Source organism: Brienomyrus brachyistius, chromosome 9, assembly GCF_023856365.1.
Source record: "Brienomyrus brachyistius isolate T26 chromosome 9, BBRACH_0.4, whole genome shotgun sequence".
Taxonomy (NCBI): domain Eukaryota; kingdom Metazoa; phylum Chordata; class Actinopteri; order Osteoglossiformes; family Mormyridae; genus Brienomyrus; species Brienomyrus brachyistius.
In genome coordinates, this window is record NC_064541.1 from 6,091,228 (window position 1) to 6,114,782 (window position 23,555).

The following is a 23,555-nucleotide window of genomic DNA, read 5'->3' on the forward strand; positions in this document are numbered from 1 at the left end:
TACAGACTGTCTGAACTGATTCCAGGTAACTCCAAAAATGACAATGATTGGTTACCGTTGATGAAGTGAAAGTCTCATTTTTAGCATCACTCAAAACTACTGCCACATACGAAGTTGCATATGCAGCCCGTAGATAAATTTGACTATCTTTCTTATCCCCCTTTTCTTTTACATTCCATGGTAGAGTGCTACTTAATAGTGTTTTACTGGCCTATCAGTCATATATTTAAAACATCTGGCAATAGCCAGATAAAGGAAGAGAAACTGAAGTACTGTTTCACATTAGCGTATTTAAACCAGAGTACTAAGTGATCCTTGAGTTTCCATCTCATACAGGCTTTTAATTCAGCTTTGCTGTGAAACCTTGCAGTCAAATGCAGATGAGTCTTGGCATCATGGTACATCACTCACAATAAACCAAAACAGCAGTTGCCAGCTACCATTTGATTATTGTAACTGGTAAAGTGTACTTTTTTTCCTGATGAACATTTTTATGTAAAGTTTTCTATTCTTTGATTTTTTTAAAATAAACATCTTAAAACGACACGTCTTAGTTTTTTTGTGAATTGTTTCTTTACAGACCTTCTGAAATCTTTCACTTCCCTATTTTAATACTAGTGCACACACCACAATGCTCATATGTGACAATGTGTACTATTAAATTCAACTGTGAAGAAAACAAGTGTTTCAACGTGGTGTGTTTCATAAATTCATCTGGCCGTTTAGCTCAACATACACTGGCACATCTGCAGTCTGCCCCCCCCCCCCCCCCCCCAATTTGGTGACTAATTCTCTAGCTCTGTTCTGTTTGTCTTCGTATAATTTTGGCTGTTTGCACTGTAAAGCTATAAAATTCAAATCGCTATATTCTTTTATTTCTCCCCCTTTTTTATCATTAATGTAAGTCCATCCAGCTCGTTTTGAACACTGTTGACTAGCCAAATCCAGCGTTTACAGCTGATAGCGTTTTATTTATGTCACACCCAGTGGACTGCAGTGTGACTGAACCAAATGCCAAACCCATCCCTTTCAAGTGAGCTTCACACATTTTTGTCTGACGCTGCTACACTGACTATGAAGTGTCATCTCTGTTCTACTTTTTCTACCCAAAATGATTCTGAATCAAACGAGAATAGATGACTGTAAGCTTACAATGTAGGATTGTAACAAATGCAATGTAATCCTCGAGTCCTGACCTGGATACGCAGTTAAAATTTCCTGCAAAATTACATATTTTGTGCAAAAAGTACCAATTAAGTTACCATTTTTAAATATGATTAACTCTTAAGTCTTGGATAGAATAAATTACTTGCCAAGATCCACCGTAACCCAGAGTAATGAGCCACTTCAGTCATGTAGCTTGTGCCTGAGTTGTACATCATATTTACAGGGACTGATATCCTATCAACCAAGAATCATTAACAAACAACCAGCAACAGAGAAGCCATGGTGAAAAAAATGGGCCATTTACGGCACATTATGGCTCAAACAGTTTGTATTCCCTAACATGCCTTTATTAGACAGCTGTTATTTGTCATCTTTCACAAAAAGAGTGTGCTCTTGCCAAACAGCGACACGTAATGCGAAGGAAGCCCAGAAAAAATAATCTCGTTGCTCTTTAAGAGAAAGAGACTAAGAACGTGGCATGTAATTGCTCACAGAAAATAGTGAGTTATATTAAAGCGATTTTCATACTGGAATAAAAAATTTTACATTATAACATTAGCTACACTTTATTTGGAAGGAACTGAATTTTTACTGCACAGTAACATTGTAAGAAATAGCTGCTGCTAAATTCTCTATCAATTTACTTTCAAGCATCTTAGCTGAGACTCATTTAAATAATAGTGGTGCATATACAAGCAGTAAATGAAAAAATCTCATGCTTTTAAAAATTATGAAATACAAGAAGAACATACTGGGAACCCAGGAGGATGATCAGAGGGTGCTTCATCAGTCTGTCCTTTGTTCTCTCTCTTCCATGAGTCACCTTTGGCAACTGGCACCAACCACATAGATCAGCGTTGGCCAATCTTATCCGCAAAGGGCTGGTGTGTATGCGGGGATAACCTTTGGGTCAGCTGTTCAGACCCAGGTGTGAGGCCTCTTCAGCCAATCAGTCCTCTAATTAGTAATCTAATTGGGGAGTTGCAGCGAAGATCTGCATACACAGTGGCCCTTTTTGGATATGATTGCCCACCCCTGACATGGATATTCCGTAATATGCCATAATAAAAATGTTACTATATCCCTAAAAAAAATGGGCTTGCAAAATGAGATGCAGATTTTTGATCTATTTCCTCTTCAACAACAATTATCTAACTGCTGATGATTACTCTTCTATAAAAAGCAACTACTAATGTTTACACTAGAAATGTCAATGTAACTTGTGATAAAATTAATATCATGGGGATGTTTGTTTATGAGGAATATTAATATGTTAATCTGAGTTGTGGTATTATGCAAGGAGTAAATTATGCTAGAAAGTAATGGTTAAATCAGTTATCAGAATGCTTACATACCTGCTCAGGAAACACTTTCCACCTCAAAATGCATCCCATGCCAGTCAAAGGCCGTTCAGAGCCTCAGCGAGCTTCCTCACTGTGTTGCTGTCCTGTTCTGGCACTACAGAGAGTACTAGTACTTTTAGGGGCTAAAAAACGAACTTAAATTGGCCTTCTAAGCCAGTGGTACCTAGCCGGCTACATATGCTGCATAATGGTTTGACCGGCAGTAGGCACACCGCCTGCTTGCTCTATGGTACGATGCTAAAGGCTCCATTGTCTCATGCAGAATAGTCTCTCATTTTCTCTCCTTGGAGGGCGCTGCCTGCAGAAGCCGGGCACAGATCCAGAGAGCGTTATATTTACGTTTTATTTATTTAACAGATGCTTTTATCCAACGACATACGTTTTCTTAGCAAGCAGGGTCAGATCATCCCTGGAGCAAGTGGGAGTTAAGAGCCTTGTTCAAAGACACAACAGTGAAGTTACTCTGCCGACCACAGGACTTGAACCAGCAACCTTCTGATCACAGGCACGGCACCCTATTAAATCAACAATCTTCTTCGTTATGTTATGGTGGGTAGGCACCTTCTGAAACCGTGCTACTGAATGAATGTTACATTTACTTGGCGCTTTTAAAGACACCTAAAGCACTTTGCAGAACCAACGGGGAACCACTTCAACCATCACTGCTGCGTGTCACCCACTTGGATGATGCAATAGCAGCCATTCTGCACCAGTATGCTCACCACACAGTAGCTAAGGTGGTGAAGGGGCAGGAGAGAATTCACCAGTTAGATACAGGGGATTATGAGGAGGCCAGATTTGAAAGGGCCACAGTGGGCAGTTTTAGCCAGGACATCAGGGTACCACCTCTACTCTTTTCAAGGATGCCAAGGGATCTTTTATTACTTCAGAGAGTCAGGGCCACAATTTTACATGTTATCTGAAGGACAGCACCATTTTTACTGCACAGTGTTCTGATTACTGGAGTGGGACATTGGGATCCACACAGAGCACAAGACAGGCTAAGCCACTGACCAAACCAACACTTCCTCCAGTGGTAGCCCTGGTTTTCTAGATGGTCTCCCATCCAAGCAGTGGCCAGACCCAAACCTACTTAGCTTCAGAAGGATGATCTAATTGGCACTGCGGGCAGCATGGCTGCTTTTCGGCTGCACTTAGTTTCCAAAGAATTGTCATGACAGAATTGCCATCTCATTTTCCAACTTGGTCATCTGGGTGTGTCAGAAGGCCGAATAGATTTCACGTTGGCTATACTCTCTGTCGCCCCGTCGTACTGTAAGAAAGAGAGATTAAATCAGCTTGGGGTGAAGAGAAGAGAGATATAGTGTGGCAAGATTAAGTTGCATCTTTCATCTGTTCATTCAAGAGCTTCCAAATTATCCTCTTTCACATTAGAGAACCGGGGAGATACTTGCTGGCATTACTGTCATTGTATTAAATTGTAATTTTATTGGTAGATATTGAAAATACGTATCTGCCTTATGTTATTTTATATTATTATTTTTTAAAAATCATATGTCTGTTTTTACTCAGTTACTCAGTGTGAAGAGTCTGACCTTGCATAAGAACAAATTCCTCAAACAATGAGACTGATTATTGAGAAGGTTACTTATGGTTGTAACTACCTGTGTATAAGAAATACCTTAGTATGGTGCCTTATACATGCAGCACGGTTTAGAATATTAAAAAAAGGTTTCATAATCCGTGTATAGAATTTCTTAAGATGAATAAAAAGTCCTCTATTGACGTCTTTATCACCATACAATCTATAAGGTGTTTGAGAGACAGCTTATTATTCTCGTATCTGAACCAATTTATGCATTTTCTATCAAATCTGTCTGGTCCTGGCTTAAAAATGTCATTCATTAAATATCTCCCATTGCCGCAGACCCTAAAACGCGCCTTTGTGGATTGTGACTTTTCTTTTCACTGTTCTATACAAGATAATAGATGTTTATTATACTACGTAATCATGTCTTTTCTGACAAAACATTGACCAGAGACTGAAGCTTAGCAAGTCACAGAACAAAAACACAACTCTGGTTGAAGGAAACAATCAAAATCTTTAACAGTTCTGACAGACGGCAATGAGCCATCAGCGATACATGGTGTTCAGCCCCCCCGAAAAGAATGAGAAGTGTGATGACGTGAGTACAGCAAATAGAAAATATACAGCTATAGATGGACGATGGCGCGTTTCTGCGCGCTTCATGGGGATGGGAAAAAAGATAAAAGATAATTAATTTCGAACAGATACACCTCTTACAAATATTTAGCAATACAAACAACAGTCATTTTTTTCTTTTTACTGCAGTGTTAATTAAACATGCAATTGAAACCATCTGTTCTGCAGGCAGCTTAAAATGAATTTTACTCATCAAATTATGCTTCTGAAAAAAGGACTGTTTATAGCATCACTTCTTCGTGGTCATGAGTTTAATTCCCGCCAGAGCTCTGTGTGTCTGTGTGTGTGTGTGTGTGTTGGGTAGGTTTGCATAAATCAATTTGGGGACCGAAATGTCCCCAAAGTTAGGTAAAACCTAACACTTCCATACTTTTGAGGACATTTTGCAGGTCCCCATTCGAATAACCTCAATTGTAGGTTTTATAATGAGAATGCAATCAAAAAATGCGAGAAGTCTTTTTTGGTTGCTTAATGTTAGGGCTGGGTAAGGGTACAGGTTGTCACTGTTGGGATTAGAAATAAATGGATGGTCCCCCACAAAGAAATGAGATATGACTATGTCTGTGTGTGTGTGTGGATTAGTTTTTTATTACATTGTTGAGATTTGACCAAATCTCAGTTTTTCAGGTCCCCACAAAGACCTTTGTATGCAATCAAAAAACTAAACATGGCAAATGTCTCATATTTAGTTTGGTTACTTATGGTTAAGGTTAGGGCTGGGTAGGGGTTAAGGTCATCATGTTCGGATTAAAGCTTTCCCCACAGAAATGAATGGAGAGTCACCACAAAGATATACTGTAATTACAATCCTGTGTGTGTGTGTGTGTGTGTGTGTGTCTGTGTCTGTGTGAGTGGTTATATACTAGTGGACAAATAATAGTGACATATATTGCAGTGAACCCTGACCAGGATACGTGGTTAGCAGATGGATGGATGGATGGATGGATGGACGAACGGACAGATGGATGGATGAATGGATGGATGGATATACTGTTCTGAAAATTAAACCCTATTGAGGTTTTGAGATTTCCCACTAAGATGCTGCTGTATTTGCTCCTGAGTATCAGGTTTCATCCACAAACTCCCCAAACACCCAGGTTACCCCTAAGATGAAATCATATACAAAATGCATATTGCATGGAGGTATTAGAGAAAATCTGACCTGCTCCCAAGAGTTTGCTGTCCACTTCAGGGAAATTGCCATATAAATTTTTCAGCATGTTCAATACCTATTTCTTTAAATGATTCATATTTTAGCGGGAAGCCAGTAGTAAACAGACAAAGCAGGTGTGTGCACGTTTGACAATTTTTGGATGCTACGAATATCATCACCTAGTCTAAAGATAGATTATGCCAACCATTATACTAGAATCAGTCAATCACCAAATAACTGAATGTTTTCTGAAAAGAGTGTAAGATGATTGTCAAATTGCATGCTGGGATGTGTGCTCCTCATTTTCCAGACATTAAGCAATGTACGCTAATTATAAACAAAATATTTTTCCTAGCTGAATGCATCTAAGTTAAATAATTATGCTACCACAACAAAAGTGTCATGATACATTTAATAAACATTTTCTATTCATTTAGAAATTCTATTCATTTACAAACGACAGGTTCCTATCCTGTCGTTTGTATTTCCTTATACTGTAGGTAGCATGTACAAAACACAAATACAATAAGGAAAAAAAAAACGATTTTCACTGCCTGGACCCCTGAATGGATTAGAAGCACAAAATATAAATAAGGTATTCCATGGTTTGTACAAATGGTATGATGCAAATGAGTTTTTTTATTTTCACATTAGTGTAAGAGGAAAAAAGCTAGCTAAGTGAAACAAACTCACTCCCATGCATTAAATATCCATCCATTTTCCAAACTGCTTATCCTACTGGGTCGCGGGGGGTCCGGAGCCTATCCCGGAATCAATGGGCACGAGGCAGGGAACAGCCCAGGATGGGGGGCCAGCCCATCGCAGGGCACACTCACACACCATTTACCCACGCATGCACACCTACGGGCAATTTAGCAACTCCAATTAGCCTCAGCATGTTTGTGGACTGTGGGGGGAAACCGGAGTACCCGGAGGAAACCCCACGACGACATGGGGAGAACATGCAAACTCCACACACACGTGACCGAGGCGGAGACTCGAACCCGGGTCCCAGAGGTGTGAGGCAACAGTGCTAATCACTGCACCACAATGCCGCCCCTTGCCTTAAATATATCAGTGATATTTAATTGGTCTATCTATGTGCTTGCCTTGCCTAAATGAATTGTGAATATTCTTTGCATGGATTGAGTCCTCTTCTGATCCAGCTGACCCATTCACATCTTTCTTGCTGACGTCTTTGTGAACAAGATACGCTAATGGGGCCTAATTGGCCCTTTCCTTGATTTTTGTTCCTCTTTCTCGCAAGAAAATACACCAGGCAGTGGGTATTTCAAAGTCCCCATGCTATAAACAGCCCGTCCTGAGGGAAACACGTTGTTTGGAGGTATATAATCACACTCTTTGATGTCCTTATGGATGCAGGTAGTAAAAGCTCACCGTGCCACCATGATGGAAATGGTCCTTAATGCCTATTGTCTCTAATTATACACCAGCAGAGCGCCATCAGGAATACAGAATGCACTCAATAATAGTGACTATTTGGTCAGTGAATGTGGAAGTGTTTAATGGAGCCGCCTGAGGTTCTGAAACCTCACAGTACGTGACTGAAAATCTGACAGGAAAATTTCGCCTGATTTCTTTCTGCGGTTCTGCTTGGTTTGTTTGTTTTCTGATCTGCACCTTTAGCATAATTCACTGTGTGAGATAAAATACAGGGATAGGAAGCTATAGAATTTAATGTCTCAAAAGAAAAATAATGGTAATTTCACATAATGTTGTTAGTCCTGCACACTGTCGTGGACTGAAGTGGAATGAACTGGTCCTGCACTTCCCCATGAAAGGTAGAGATCACCACAAAGAAAGGTCAGCGCCCCGGACAGCTCATGTACACGTGCACCAGCAGCTACGCGCTCATACGGACAGCTCACGTACACATGCACCAGCACCTCCACGCTCATACACATAGCTCATGTACACGTGCACCAGCAGCTACACGCTCATACGGACAGCTCGTGTACACGTGCAACAGCACCTACACGCTCATACACATAGCTCATGTACACGTGCACCAGCAGCTACGCGCTCATACGGACAGCTCACGTACACATGCACCAGCACCTACACGCTCATACACATAGCTCGTGTACACGTGCACCAGCACCTACACGCTGATACGGACAGCTCACGTACACATGCACCAGCACCTACACGCTCATATACATAGCTCATGTACACGTGCACCAGCAGCTACGCGCTCATACGGACAGCTCGTGTACACGTGCAACAGCACCTACACGCTCATACGGACAGCTCACGTACACGTGCACCAGCACCTACACGCTCATACACATAGCTCATGTACACGTGCACCAGCAGCTACACGGTCATACGGACAGCTCACGTACACGTGCACCAGCACCTACACGCTCATACACATAGCTCATGTACACGTGCACCAGCAGCTACGCGCTCATACAGACAGCTCACGTACACGTGCACCAGCACCTACACGCTCATACACATAGCTCACGTACACGTGCACCAGCACCTACACGCTCATACACATAGCTCACGTACACGTGCACCAGCAGCTACGCGCTCATACACATAGCTCATGTACACGTGCACCAGCACCTCCACGGTCATACGGACAGCTCACGTACACGTGCACCAGCACCTACACGCTCATACACATAGCTCACGTACACGTGCACCAGCAGCTCCGCGCTCATACGGACAGCTCACGTACACGTGCACCACCACCTACACACTCATACGAACAGCTCGTGTACACGTGCACCAGCAGCTCCGCGCTCATACGGACAGCTCACGTACACGTGCACCAGCACCTCCACGCTCTTACATACTTAAAAATACTTAAAATAATTCTGCTTACATGTTACCCACTTTTCAAAGTACAGATAGTCAATATAATCAATGCAAAATACATGAACAGTATACTGCAGGTTAATTTACTTATTGATCTTCGTGTGACTGTTGTTATTATGGTGTTTAGTGCTTAGACTTTTAGCACATCTTGTTACTACATCCTTTGCCTGCAGAATCTCTGTGTATAATTACGATGAAGTGCAATCTTTTTAACTTTGGATCATGGTTACTGTCTGCAGTATAACTGTTTTTTTTTTTTTGAGACCGCAAATGCCAGCAGAATCATTCTATGCTGGTCTCCTGGCTGAGACGCGGCCTGTTCTCTGTGATTATAGGTTAGGCCAATTACAAAGATAACATGAATTTGTCCATCTTGCTCTGTGAATTACTCTGAGACGTATCACATAGAAATCCATTTAAAAATGTGCATATTGAGGCAAGTCTTAAAACACTGCAATCTATTAATGAGATTAAGCAGCATGGATGCGGCATAATTACAAATAAATTTGGGTCCTTCTGTACCTGGCTTATTACCATTTGGGGACAATTTTCATTTATTTATCTGGTATATACATTTGTGTAACGGGGTATAGCAAAAGTAAAGTAAAGTTTGAGGTCAGAGAGCAGGGTCAGGCAGCAATAAGCACCCTTGGGTTAAGAGCTGCCCTCAAGGACCCAATGATGCTCTGATTACCCTGCTAGTTATGGGATTTGAACCCACAACCTTACAGAGAGAGGCAGAGACCCCTAACTGACTGAGATACACATTGCCCCGATTGCACAAACCCCACTGCACAGAATATGGCACCATTGTATCTTTTTTATGTCATGCATATGCCATCCATCCATCCATCCATTTGCTGTGACCCCTTGTCCTTGCAGTCTAAACACATGTTGTTGAACTAACTGGCCTCTCTTAATTGGCTGTCGAATATAATTGTGTTTACATGTGACCTGAAATGGACTTGCATGTAAGCTTTACTCCAGCCTCATGCACTGTGCCTCCTGGGATAGGTTCTAGGTCAGTATCTCTCAACCCAGTCCTTGGGCAACCCCCAGACAATCCACGTTTTCGCTCCCTCCCTGCCTCAAAGCTGAGCTGGGAGGGACCAAGAACATAGATCGTCTGGGGGGGTCCCTGAAGACCGGACTGAGAAATACTGGTCTAGGTGACTTTGAGCAGTTTGAGGATAGATAAACAATAACACTGATAAGGATACATAAAGATACTGTATATGAATATTTTCCCATAGTTATTCCTACAATGATTGAACGACCACATCATTTTCTATTATACATTTAAAAAAATACATTTAACAATCAAGTTAACTGGACAATGAATAGATATTTTCTCCTTGTTTCATAATTAACTGTATTCCAAGACTGGGGCTAGTCCTTTATAATGGAAAGGTTAATTACAAAATGTGAATTAAAATCCCAAGTTCAAGTCTGTGAATAGATAATACTGCAGAAGTGGAAATGTAAATTTTATATTGTCTGTGTTACATGCATCATAACTCCTTGTTAATGTTCTGAAACCTAAAGGTAAGTGTGACAATGTTTTATGATTTAGTCAGGGGCAGGCATAAATTATACCACATTGTTTCATTATTTACAGACAAAGAGCAGTGACTAAATGATATTTTAATTTTAGTACTTGGTCAAAGACAAATAGAGTGAGAAATATTGGCACTAAAATTAGAGAAGACAGTCAGCAGTGGTGCATACGAACATGGCGAGTCAGCTGCTCCGCACGGCAGAGCCAAAGGTGCTGCGTTAGATGCGAATATCCTGCAATTAACCCCAGCAGATTTTCCTCCACTATATGGCTAATTATCTGTCATCTAAAATAGGAACATTTTTGTGTACTTTCACATGGGAAATGCGCAGGTTATGTGGCTTTCACTAGCTCTAGTCCCCCTCTTTTCACGGCCCGTGTCTTATTTCAGTTGATCATATATTATGAAAACTAATCCAGATTGTTGGACAAACTAACAAGCTTATCAAATGTCTAGAGTTTGTAATTTCAGAGAGCACTCATAAGGAGCATGTTCTCGTCTCAAGCGGCAGATTGTAGGGGCTAACATGACGATACTCCCCAAGGCTAGGGAGGGACTGTAACCACTTTGTAAATAGCGTGCTGAAGACCGACGTCCTCAGAATTGCTGTTTCCATGGGGGCTTTATGTGAGAGCCCTTGAAAGGTCCACCAATTGCCAACGTGTGAATGATGTGCTACAGATGTAGGTCTCCTGGGGAATATCTCTAGTGCGTCTGCTTTGCTAGCTATTATACCATGTAATACAAAAAAAAAATCTATTTTGGCTCATACTTTCCTGCTGTTAATCTTTATCCAAACATTCATTGATTTTTGACTTCTTATCCATTCCTGGGTCATGGGAGGCAGCCTATCCCAGGACGGGTGTGGTACTCCCAGGACTTTGTGCCGGTCCATCACAACAAAACTTCTTAAAGGCTGAATGCATTACATGTTTACCAATGCAGCAGTTGACGTTTTGTTACATGAATGTACTCGGCATCAAATAACTGTAGTCCTGCCCTGCAATACCTTGGAACTGTAATATTGATATACTGTTTTCTTAAAAGTAGAAGTAAAATAGTTTTTTGGATTGCGTAACATCCTTGCCTTTATGTTGTTTACTATGACACTTTCGAAAAGAAGCGCCAGCATTATGAAGCATGTTTCAATAATAACAAGAAACCGTACAGCAACTGAATGCAATTCTCAAATTGGGAAATATGAACTTAAGCATCCATCCATCCATCCATTTTCCAAACCGTTTATACTGCTCGGTCACGGGTGGTCCGGAGGCTATCCCGGAAGCAATGGGCACAAGGCAGGGAACAACCCAGGATGGGGGGCCAGCCCATCATAGGGCACACTTACACACCATTCACTCACACAGGCACACCTACGGGCAATTTAGCATGTTTTTGGACTGTGGGGGGAAACCAGAGTACCCGGAGGAAACCCCACGACAACATGGGGAGAACATGCAAACTCCGCACACATGTGACCCAGGCGGAGACTCAAACCCGGGTCCCAGAGGTGTGAGGTGACAGTGCTAACCACTGCACCACCATGCCGCCCCGAACCGAAGCATGTTGTTTACTTTTTAAATACACTGATAATCCAAGCAGACTCTTAATTTTAGTTAAGATCATCTAAGTGGATTGTTCTAAAAACTAGCTTGAAAAAATGAATAATTTAAATTCTGTACTTGTTGCACTCAACTAAATATACCTTTATGCATTTTTATTACATAAAGAATGCTACCATTTAATTAAAACTAGAGTATGTAACTTTTAAAATTACAGGCGAGAGCTAATGTATTCCCACTGCCTCTTTCCTAATACTAATATGAACATAGAAAATTAAAGACATACTCTGGTCATAAATAAGGTCTATAGGCAGACAACAGAGAACTGATGCACTTGCAGAAGAACCCAAGAACTAGCAGTGACATCGTGACAGATTGAAAACAAAAGTCATAGAAACAGACATCATTAATCAAGTGTAGAAGATCGTTCCCCTATCAGGCAAACAGCCTTTGTGATAAGTTTCATTAACACCAAGACAGGACATTTTTTTAAAAGAAGAATATGATGCTTATTAATAATTCTTTTTTTATTACTGCATGTGATCATTTCAAACCATCTGGAGCAGTAATGAATAGCAGGCACTGTTGCATCACTATTACAATTAATTTCTTTTCAAAAATTATACTAGTAAAAAGTAGAGGTAATATGTTTTTCCACTAATATACAGTGAGTGACCAGTTTATGAGATACACCTGCTCAATTAACACAATAAACTGCCAATTGTGAGGTTGCAAACGAATACATAAAGGACACAGACATTGAAAAGAGGTTCAGTTACTATTTGTCTGAGCATTAGCACCGATGCCTGATTAAGGCAATTTCGAATTTGGTGTGATTATTGGTGCCAGACAAGTCGCCCACCTGGGATTTTCATTCACTGCAGTATCTACAGTTTACAGAGAGTGATAGGATATACAAAAAAAGCATCCATCCATCATCAAACTGCTTATCTTGGGCAAGATCTCAGAGGGATGGAGCAAAGCCCAGACAGTACTGGACACAAGACTGGGGTACATCCTGCAAGAGGAAAGACACCCAATCAGGGGCAGTTCTGTGGTGGAGAAAACCTTATTAATGAGAAAGGGCAGAGGAGTAGGGGCAGACTGGTGAAGCTAACAGAAAGGCTGGTAAAACAGCAGTTTGCAGAGAGCGTCCTCTGAATGCACAGCTCGTCAACCCTTGACGCGATTCTGGAGCAGTGTTTCCCAACCCAGTCCTTGGGGATCCCCAGACAGTTGACCTTTTGATAGGGAATTGGGAGGATGTAAAAATGTAGACTGTCTGGGAGGAAGCAAAAATGTAGACTGTCTGGGAGGGAGCAAAAATGTAGACTGTCTGGGAAGAAGCAAAAATGTAGACTGTCTGGGAAGAAGCAAAAAATGTAGACTGTCTGGGAGGGAGCAAAAATGTGGGCTGTCTGGCAGGGAGCAGAAATGTGAACTGTCTGGTAGGGAGCTGGGAGGGAACAAAAACTGTTTGGGAGTCCCAGAGGACCAGGTTGGGTTGTTCTGGAGGTAAGTGTGTCATGCCTGACACTAGCATAGTGTACATAACGAAGTGTCCACTGAGTGTATGTAACAGTCCAGGGACTAATATGGCATAGTAATGAGATGTGTATCACCTCCAGCTACACACACCTAAATGAAAGAATCTATAGGACTGTAATGAATGTCTAGACTTGTAGATAAATTAGGGAAATAAGCATCACATTTTGAAAAATGAACAGATTCAGCTACACTTGAAGTCCTGCCTTAAACTTAAGCCTCACTGGTTGATTTATGCTTCAGCTTCTCTTAGACACTTTAAGAGCTGCACCCCAATCGTTAGTCATGAACCATAGAGAACAAGATAGCAGCTGAGCTTCATTAGGCTGCAAGCTGAGCTCAAAGGCAGTGCAATTAGGGGTAAGAAAAGCCGATTGGGACAGCGAGGTGAAAATTGGCTCCGAGCATGAGAAAATGTGACGAGATGGTTTTAACGAGAGCTGGGTAATTTAAATAAAAACAAAAGGTTCTACATTCAGGTATTTTTATTTAATGACAGACCAACTGCATATGAAAAAAAAGAGAATAGGGGTTTTATTTGGGCTGCCCATTGAATCCAATCAATTCTGGAAAGAAAGCCTGATTGAGGGTTAACTCAGCAGTCACTTTTAACGGGGATGCCTTATCAATATGAAACACCTCTTGTTTTCACACTTGTGCACAGCATGTTTTATGAGTGTACAAAATAACACGTGTCGTGTGTGGAAGCTGAGAGTTATATGACATCTGCTCTGCTAAGGAAGACCAGCTTCTTCATGAACTGGCAAAAAGAATCCTTCATTACAATTTTAAGCTCATCATTATAGGTTGTTTAATTTTTTATCGGCCTGTGTAGTTTTAGGTAGGTGTGAGACTTGGGAAAACCCTGAGGAAAAAGTAGCATAAGTACTGAAATTAGATTAGCATACCATCTACTAGTGTCGTCTAGTAATTAGATTCTATTCAATTCATTTTCATATACATGTAGTGTCTTTCACAACAGTCACCCCAAGGCACATTACATGAGTAAAGATAAGAATAACAAAGTTATTATTACAACATTTAATATACAGTTACTGGCATGATTGAATTTGATATTTGCACAGTTAGGTTGATTACATAAATAATGCTTTTAACTGGGGACCTGCAATGTTCTGATTGAATGCAGTGAGGAACCATCACTGTACCATGAGATTATCTTGATCCAAATCAACGGCTGCACAAAATATAAAAACATGCATTATTTACAGAACTTTCCAGAAGCCACTTGCGTGAATGAAGAAATAACAGAATAAACTTCAGCTAAAGCAATATTTGGGCATTTCCTGACCTCACATGATGTACCTAGAATTTGTGCAATATATTCATTGGTCTACGTTCCTACCCTCACCTATGGTCTTGAGCTCTGGGTAGTGACGAAAAGAATGACATCGCAGATACAAGCAGCTGAAATGAGTTTCCTCCGCAGGGTGGCTGGGCTCAGCCTTAGAGACAGGAGGAGGAGGAGGACATTCAGGAGGGGCTCAAAGTAGAGCTGTTGCTCCTCCGCATCAAAAGGAGCCAGTTGACGAGGTTTGGGCATTTGTCTAGGATGCCTCCTGGATGGCTCTCTGGGGAGGTGTTTCGGGCATGTCCAACTGGGAGAAGGCCCCGGGGCAGACCCAAGACACGGAGAGATTGCATTTCTTGACTGGCCTGGCAACGCCTATTTTGTAGGTTTGGATCTACCATGAATCACCCAATAATAGGGGAGTTTCTACCTACTGAAAATATCAGGGGCTAAGTCAAGTATACCTGGACTGTATTTCATTTTTGCAGGAAGATTGGCATCGGCATCGGGGCTATAATATCAGGGGCTAGGCTTACAATACTATATACAGTTATAGCCCTAATTGATCGGACTTAACGCCACCCATGGCTGACATTTTTTTGGTAATAAATATCATTCATAGTATTATTCATATCACTTGATGATTGACATGAAATTTACAGAAATGGACCTCGATATACAAAAATGGAATTTATGGTGGAATATAGAGGATTCCTTCAGACAACGGATGAAGCAGTGTTTCACTAAAAAAGATAAAAAGGTAACATTCATACCACATAAAATATTTTTTAATGTCAGTGTATCATGACAATGACCATTTCCATGTGAAACCAAAAAAGCATGGAAGTTCAAAAAAATGTCTGACAAAGTACCGTGCAAAACAGCGCCACCCATAGGTTGGTACAAAGAACTTCGGTGAAACGAAATATTTTCTGCCCTGCTAAGCTCAAAAAACTTTAACATATCGCTCATCACCTTCTGTTTAGAAGGTTGATTGGATAGTTATGGACTATGACACATTTTGAAACCCACCCAATGAGGTAATGCCTCAATAGTCTTTCCAACTATGGGAAACGCATTCCTTTGCGTATTCGACCAAAACATGATTGACACATGTGACACCATTCAGACCATGAGTGCAGCCATCAAGAAAGATATGAGAAAAACCAATATTCCTTGTTGGTTCGTGGACAAGGCATTCATGAAAAAGCCAATGGTTCTATTAAAAAATACCTTGATTTGTAAACATTGTTCTTGTTGATTGTAGCGAACTTAGCGTATATACTGTAAATAAGATTTTTTATATATATATTGTGCAAAAGAAACGTATCAGTTCAATCGCGCAAATGTTTTCGGAAATATGAGGATCACAGTTGCCATTCAATCCATATTTTACTTGTGAGAGTGAAGAATAAAGGAATTACTAAACAATCAAGAAAAAAATGGTTAATCGTGCAACTAGTTATACAAAATGTCAAATGAATGTAGGTGAAGTCCTCCTACTTAAATAAGTCTTAATGTAGGGGTCAGGTGATCCATTAGCCAAACCGTCAAATGGATGAGGATATTGATTAGAACATTACTAAGGTGTTATTTTGTAAGTGGGTAATTTTTTCCCTGTAATTTAACCCTTGACGGGTTGATACAGCCAATGAAATTGCTGCAGGCAGGATTGACATGTTTCTGGGTCTCTTACAGGGCTTCAGCATTGAGTCCACAGCCTAATAAAGAAAGACAGAAAAGGTCATCACTATACAGACGCACAAATGTCAAACAACGCTGTTGGTACAAGACCCTAATAGTGTGGAGGGGAATAATTAGTTTGATTACATGTGATGCCTGTTCATTTGAAACTATGAAATACCTCGATTTAACTTATGACCTATATATACTAATCCAATAAGTTATTTTGTTCATGCTCAAGGGTCAATGTGGCATTTCTGCAGAACATTTAGAAACGGCATGATTAATGTTATTATACAACAGAAATTTGCACAATAACATGCTTATGCCACATCGTAGGAACAGCTATGTTGCTTCACCTTGGTAATTAGTCAGCATGAATAGCATAATGGTGATACTGTGTGCAGCATATTTGCACAAGAGATTGTTTTTGTACATGCTTCATATACGATTAGCCTGATTTCCCAAATCTTTCAAAACAAATAAACTACAATTATATTCAAATTAGTTCTGTGTACTATATCAGCAGTAAAACAGCTCATGGACAAAAATGAATCCTGCAGTAATGTTCATGGAACTGTACCATTTGAAGTTGAGAGTAAACACTAATTATACGAGCGGTTCTCCGGCTAGCAGTGGTTTCTCACATCGCTATGTACATATGTCGAATCCACTATTTCATATGTTTATGACTCTGTGTCCATGCAAAATATAAGCCAGTTGAAATTCAAATTGGTGAGACACAGAAGCAGGATTGCAAAAAAAGAGAGAATGTGAACCTTCACTGCATTTCTGTGTTGCATCAGCCTTGTAAATCAAGCCAAGAAAGTCAGCGGTTATTCGGTGAGCTATATGAAACACATATTTTTTTTTTTTACAAACAACACATTTTCAAAGTCAAGGTTCATTCAAAAGAAACAGACGGGGGGGCAGATTAATTTATCTGAGGCCCCTAGACACACATCAGCTTGAGCATGGTGTTGGCGATTTAAATAACTGCTCCATTTTTCCTGAGGCAGGGTGGGCCCTGCTGGTTGCCCAGGCCTCAGGCTATAGCATAGGGTATCCTATGTATTAATCACCCCTGGAAACATAAATGATCCTGTTTGTCTAAACGTGTTTGGTTCATGTATGTATGTGTTATTTTTCACTGATCATTATGCTATACTCCCATATGTTACCTAAATTATTATATATATATTTTTTTTTCAATTCCAAACACCATGTGACATTGAACAGCTAAAAATACTAGCGATGTTTGAGCAAAAATAGCACCACCTCACATCCATGCAATGTGCCGTACAGTGAACCCTAAATCGCGATTACGCCTGAGAGAGCCGGCTCCTATTGAACATGAAGGTTTCTAATTATAGGTGTCTCTATTCTCAGCCTGCATCCTGGGGAAAGGGCTATTTTTTATCGCGGATTTCCGCATGCATCGTGTAATTTATCCCAGCACTGGGCCCGTGCACAGTGAGAAAGGGCCCGATTTCTCTGACAGGTGCGGCATGCTGGAGGTAAGAGTCGCCTTCGGAACAATCAATCGATACTTTGATTACAGAGAATGGGATCGCAAATCATGCTTTTGAATGTATGGATCCATATCAAAAGTGCTGCACGTGATCGCCTTTTAGGTTCTGCTTTGATGGCCACTTTCAGCCGCTGATCATGAATTACAGCAAGTGTAGTAAACTACACACCCTCTTCATTCCCTTTCCCTCCTTTACCACGCTTCCCTCCCTCTCTCCCTTCCTCTTACCCTCTCCCCCCGTCCCTCCCTCTATCTCTCCGGCACTCTCTCTCCCTCTCTGCTCCGCTTCGCTCCAGTCCAACATGTTGCCCGGACGATGCTGCGCTCCACAGTCCGCGCTCTCCTGCCTGTGTACCGCACGCACGCTGGCCCCCTGCATCTGAACGAGCTGGGAGCGGAAGACCTCAAGACAAGACAGGGCGACGAGGCGCGCCGCTCTGCGCCCGTCTCCATGTGGCGGGAGGCGATGCGGGGGAGACCCTACCTGCTGGATAGAAGCGAGGGCACCACGGGGAAGCCCAAGTCCACGGACTGGCTGTACGAGTCCTACTACTGCATGAGCCAGCAGCACCCGCTGATTGTGTTTCTGTTGCTCATCGTGATGGGAGCCTGCCTGGCGCTGCTGGCTGTCTTTTTTGCGTCTGGACTGGTGAGCAATTTAAAAAAATAAAATAAATAATATATATATATATATTTATATATATTATTCTTAACTGACGTTAATATGACAAGACGACTGTGAAACTAGCGCGACTCTGTATCGCTGTTGCACAGCACGCTTAATTTAACAAGTGACGGGGCGGGGGATCTGTACCCCTTTCATTTACTGGGTCCCGTCGGGTCTCCGGCGGCTCCTCGAGCGGCGAGCACGCGGTGCCGCGCCGTTAACCAAGTTGCGGTTTGCCGCTCGGGTCCGGCGCGCGCAGAGCGCGCGGTATATCCCCCAGAAAGAGGATCATGTGGTGACAGTCGCCTTTTCCAGACTTAGGAAGTTGAAATTGATTCAGCAAACAAGCACTGGGGTATGGTCACTCGGGGTTTGTTCCATGCAGTGTTTCTTACTTACATCAGAATTGCAAATTTCGGAAGAAATTCATTTTGAAATATATCGCATGCATGATGGGTAAATGCCTCCTATGATGAGTAAATGGTTCTATATAAAAAGGCGATACTTTGCTGCCCAAATCCGTTTAAAGGATAGAGAGCATATTGTACAACATGAATACAAAAATAAGGAAGTCGAGGAAATGTAATGTTTGCTGGGGCAATTGGTATCGCGCAGCTTTCGCTGAACAACGGGACCTGTTACTATAATAACGCGTTAATGCCTCAGTGATTCCGTCAGTGAAGGCAAATCAACTTCTGGAAACTATAATTTTGAAATACTGTAAATTCCAAGGTTCTAACTACTCATGGTTTCCCCGATCTTTTAACGCGTATACATCTTTGCTCAGTGGAACTACAGATGGAACTCTGAAAAACATTTTTGGTTGTGTATTTGGGTTGCTCATTTAATATTAGCAGTTAACTGCTAATTAATATCAAATGTATATTAATCCCTATTGGGTGTATGCCTTTATAGGGTTGACTGGGAAAAACTCCTTCTTCTTGTCACAGTTTTAAGCTAGATTTGTATTTAAATAAAAGTTTAGTATGTGGGCAAAATCACATGCACTTCGTATAATAATGTTGCAGATGGTAAGTGGATTGTTGTTTATACTTTAAAAACATGTTCCGGGAATCATTTTAACTATTGGAACAATTATTCCTTAAGAATATTTTCAAATATCACATTTCACACATTATATTGAATAGATATTAAAATAACCTTAGGAAGTCTATTTCTGTAGTTCTTGAATTTGATATTCATGAAGAATTCATACTTTTATTTAAGTTCTCTTTCCTGTCAAAATGAAAACAAGCACAAGAAGATGTTGTAATGTCACATGAATAGGTCATAATAATGTAAACAGTCACATGTTATGAAGACATTTCACTTTAGTGCTGTATGTTCTGCGGTAGTCGTTTAGCATGAATTAATGCGGTTAACACTGCGTCAGCATAACACGCACCTGAATATCAGGAACATTTTTACAGACTATCCCCAAAACCACTGTGCATTAATATCCAGCCTCTGACCTGAATTTTGCCCTGATGCCAGACTTTACTGGGCGAGGCGGCCGGTTGCCTCACCCCAGTAACCCACCGAAGGAGCGCCGATTGTGAAATGGCCCAAACGTCTGCTCCACCCTCGCCGGGGTCCCCTAAGACCCCTGCCGTGACCCTTATCTCTTCCCAGTCCCTCCGCCCAATAGGCGGCCTGCTCCTGCCATTACGTCACACCCTGTGTCACAGCACAGCGGTTGCTGAAGGTGGCCTTTGCTCCTTGAAAATTTAATTCTCCTTTTCTTCCTCATTTAATGAAAATGGTGGACGGGCCTCTGGCCTGGATGTTTTGACTTGGAAAAAAAATACTCCTGCAATTTTTATCGTTGCACTTATATATAGTTTTTTTTTTCTCTGAGAAGCAGAACTAATTCATTATATACGATGCTGCTTCATTTTATGCATTATAGACAAAATCCAGTTTCTGTACCCTTCAGTTAAAGTTTTTTTTTCTGTATTGGATTTAAGGCACAGCAACTATATAGAGATTGCAGGGCTCTTATGGTGCAGGAAAGGGACCGAAAAGCTGCCGTATGCTTCCCACAAAACAGCAAATATATATGTGAAATCAGCTTTTAGGAAACACTGAGGGGGATGAAGGCATGTCATTTCACTGCACACACATATGCCACATGCGTTAATTTATTTAAATTTCTTTATAAATTTAGTTAATATTCCTTTTCACTGTGTTCTGTTATTTGCAGTGTTTGTCTGCACTACCTGTACTGTCTTTGCACTTTGTCTTGTTTTACATTATATGTTTGTTGTGTCTGCACTTGTTGCCATATGCACAGAAATTTCCCCCTGGCACCAATAACGTTAATCTCACTGTATCCTAAAAAGCTGCATCGTGTGAAGTCTCAGAATGAAACAAGAAGCCTAGTGCTAGATATCCATCTAAAGATTGTCCCCCCCATTTGAAATTAGAGTTTGGCGTCCAATGATATGTTACGCTACTCTGATACTTAATATCCCTAAGCTATGAAGAATCAGCGTGAACAGGACTCAGTCCTACTCATTCTGTTTATGCTTAAAGTAAAATGGATTTGATTTATTGGGATTTGATTTATATGTCCATGAATATAACGGTGCAGTATGTTGTATGATTATGCATTAGCCTCAGTTCTCCGGAAACAGAAGTTCTGTATTTAGCCTTAAGGTCATAGTGATGTATTCTTGTCGTACATACTGTTAATGTGTTAACCACGTGTTAACCTCAGTTAACGGCATTGGTTTTCACCTCTCTGCTAACATATGAAGTGAAGAGACAGCGTATAGAAAGTATTATAGTGATTAAGCACAAGAAATCATAACCTGCTGAATTAAAATCCCCGGAAAGAGCTCCCTGTTAAACCTGAGAAAAAGGCTTTTACTCTGAATACCCACTGAGGAAAATTACAAATTTTCCCTAGATAGGAGTATCTGAATGTATTTTCTCACAGGATGATTGGGGATTAAAGCCAGTTAACCATCGGCCATGGTGTAATTGCTGACCGAGTGTAAATACGGTGCTCAGCGGTGCTGTCCATCAGCCCGTGCACAGATGCCACTATCATTCAGATTCAACAAAATCAGCACGTGCAAAATCGATGAAGCCTGACAAGATATGTTGTCAAGAGGAGTTACAGACAAGGCTAGAGATAGTATTACGGTTACAACAATAAAATAAAAATAATGCTTACAGACAGCTTGTACTTTAACATTCAAGGTTGAACATAGAAGAGCAAAAATAGCCCTTATGAACTCTGAAATAAAGCAGAGTGCTCTGTGTATTTATTTATAAAAGGAAACTGGTATAAACACATAATATATTTTGGAAAAAGATGCAAACAGAATCACGACAATTATATATTTCGTATCTTTCATGGGACATATCGTGATACTTTACTGAAGCACATTACAGACAAAAAAATGTGTTTTTCCTTCCAATTCTGTTCATTTACATTTTTTGAAACACAAATGGCCCTTTAAAACAACTGCTGCATCGATTTCTTTTCAGATTGAGAAAGAGAAAATGAATTCTGAAAATTACAAAAATAATGACCATATATAGCCAGACACATTTGAAATACGGGTGTTTGACAAGTGGAAGCTATATATAATTCCCCCATTTCCCCTCCTTTGTGTTTTCAGTTTTACTTTGGATCTGGCTGTGGTTTATGCATCCATCCATCGATTTCCTAATCGCTTATCCTACTGGGTCGCGGGGGGTCCGGAGCCTATCCCGGAAGCAATGGGCACGAGGCAGGGAACAACCCAGGATGGGGGGCCAGCCCATCGCAGGGCACACTCACATACCATTCACTCACACATGCACACGCACACCTATGGGCAATTTATCAACTCCAATTAGCCTCAGCATGTTTTTGGACTGTGGGGGGAAACCGGAGTACCCGGAGGAAACCCCACTACGAGAACATGCAAACTCCACACACATGTGACCCAGGCGGAGACTCGAACCCGGGTCCCAGAGGTGTGAGGCAACAGTGCTAACCACTGCACTAATTTATTACATTATAAATTCAATGCAAAGTATTTGGAAGTAAGACTTTGTCCATTTGTGTGTGTACCTGCTGAAATTTGCATGCACTTCATATTGAACACCTAAAGCATGAAGAAGGAGGTCAGATTCATTCCCCCTTGCCCATTCTCCTTTTCGGGCATCCGGGGCCGGCCAGGCTGCTCTCGTTTATTGGGAAATTTGCTGGAAGGTGACTGATAAGTTAACACAAAATGAAAGAGAGTTCACTGATAGGAGGGAGAGCTTAAGGTCTTTCTTCTAAGTGCGCGTTTACGTCTGCCTGCAGGATATTGAAGACCACGTCGCATTCGTAATCACCGTTCCCACCGCACTGGCCATTTTTCTGACCATCTTCATCCTGGTCTGCGTTGAGTCTATCTTCAAGAAACTGCTACGTGTTTTCTCCTTGGTGATCTGGGCCTGCCTGGTTGCCATGGGTTACCTCTTTATGTTTTTTGGAGGCGTCATCTGTCCCTGGGACCAGGTAAGATTGCCTTGTTATTTGAAAGTAACATGGTGGCTGTTTATATTCGTTCATGGCCTGCATTTTTTTTTTTTTTGCGATAATTTTTTTCAAAGGAGAGAAAGTGTTTGGTCGATCTGAATAATTCCAGACATGAATGACAAGTCTAATTTATAATGTGCATCCCCGAAGAGGACATATGGTCTAAAGTCAATTAAAGCAATATGAATGAATACCATTTTTTTGCAATAATTAGCCTGGCCAAGAGATCAGTGGGAAAATAGATCTCTAGTGGGTTTGTTCTTTTCACGTCTGTTATTTCTGTCCTTCCAAACTGAATTATAATAATTTATTTTACAGATAGGAAAAGGGTTCTTAACAATGTATTTGGGATTTACATCTTAATATTATGAATTAATTTTGCAGTGGTTAATAGCTTAGCTGCAGCTTTTATGCTGGAGTCTGATACATCATACAGTACATTCCTGTTTCCACGA

At 41.1% G+C, this 23,555-nt stretch overlaps 1 protein-coding gene across 3 annotated transcripts in view; it reads left to right on the forward strand.

Moving 5' to 3' along the window:
• The first annotated feature begins 17,797 nt into the window (after positions 1 to 17,797).
• Positions 17,798 to 23,555, forward strand: part of adcy2a (adenylate cyclase 2a) — a 78,722-nt gene continuing 72,964 nt past the window's right edge. Inside the window, exons 1-3 of one of the 3 annotated variants that reach the window (XM_049025495.1) lie at positions 17,798 to 17,894; positions 18,205 to 18,557; positions 22,882 to 23,079. In XM_049025495.1, coding sequence (XP_048881452.1) covers positions 18,225 to 18,557; positions 22,882 to 23,079 — 531 coding nt within the window. In that variant the 5' untranslated portion in view covers positions 17,798 to 17,894; positions 18,205 to 18,224. Of the gene's footprint in view, positions 17,895 to 18,147; positions 18,558 to 22,881; positions 23,080 to 23,555 lie in introns of those variants that run through there. The other 2 variants (XM_049025496.1, XM_049025494.1) reach the window with 2 other exon arrangements.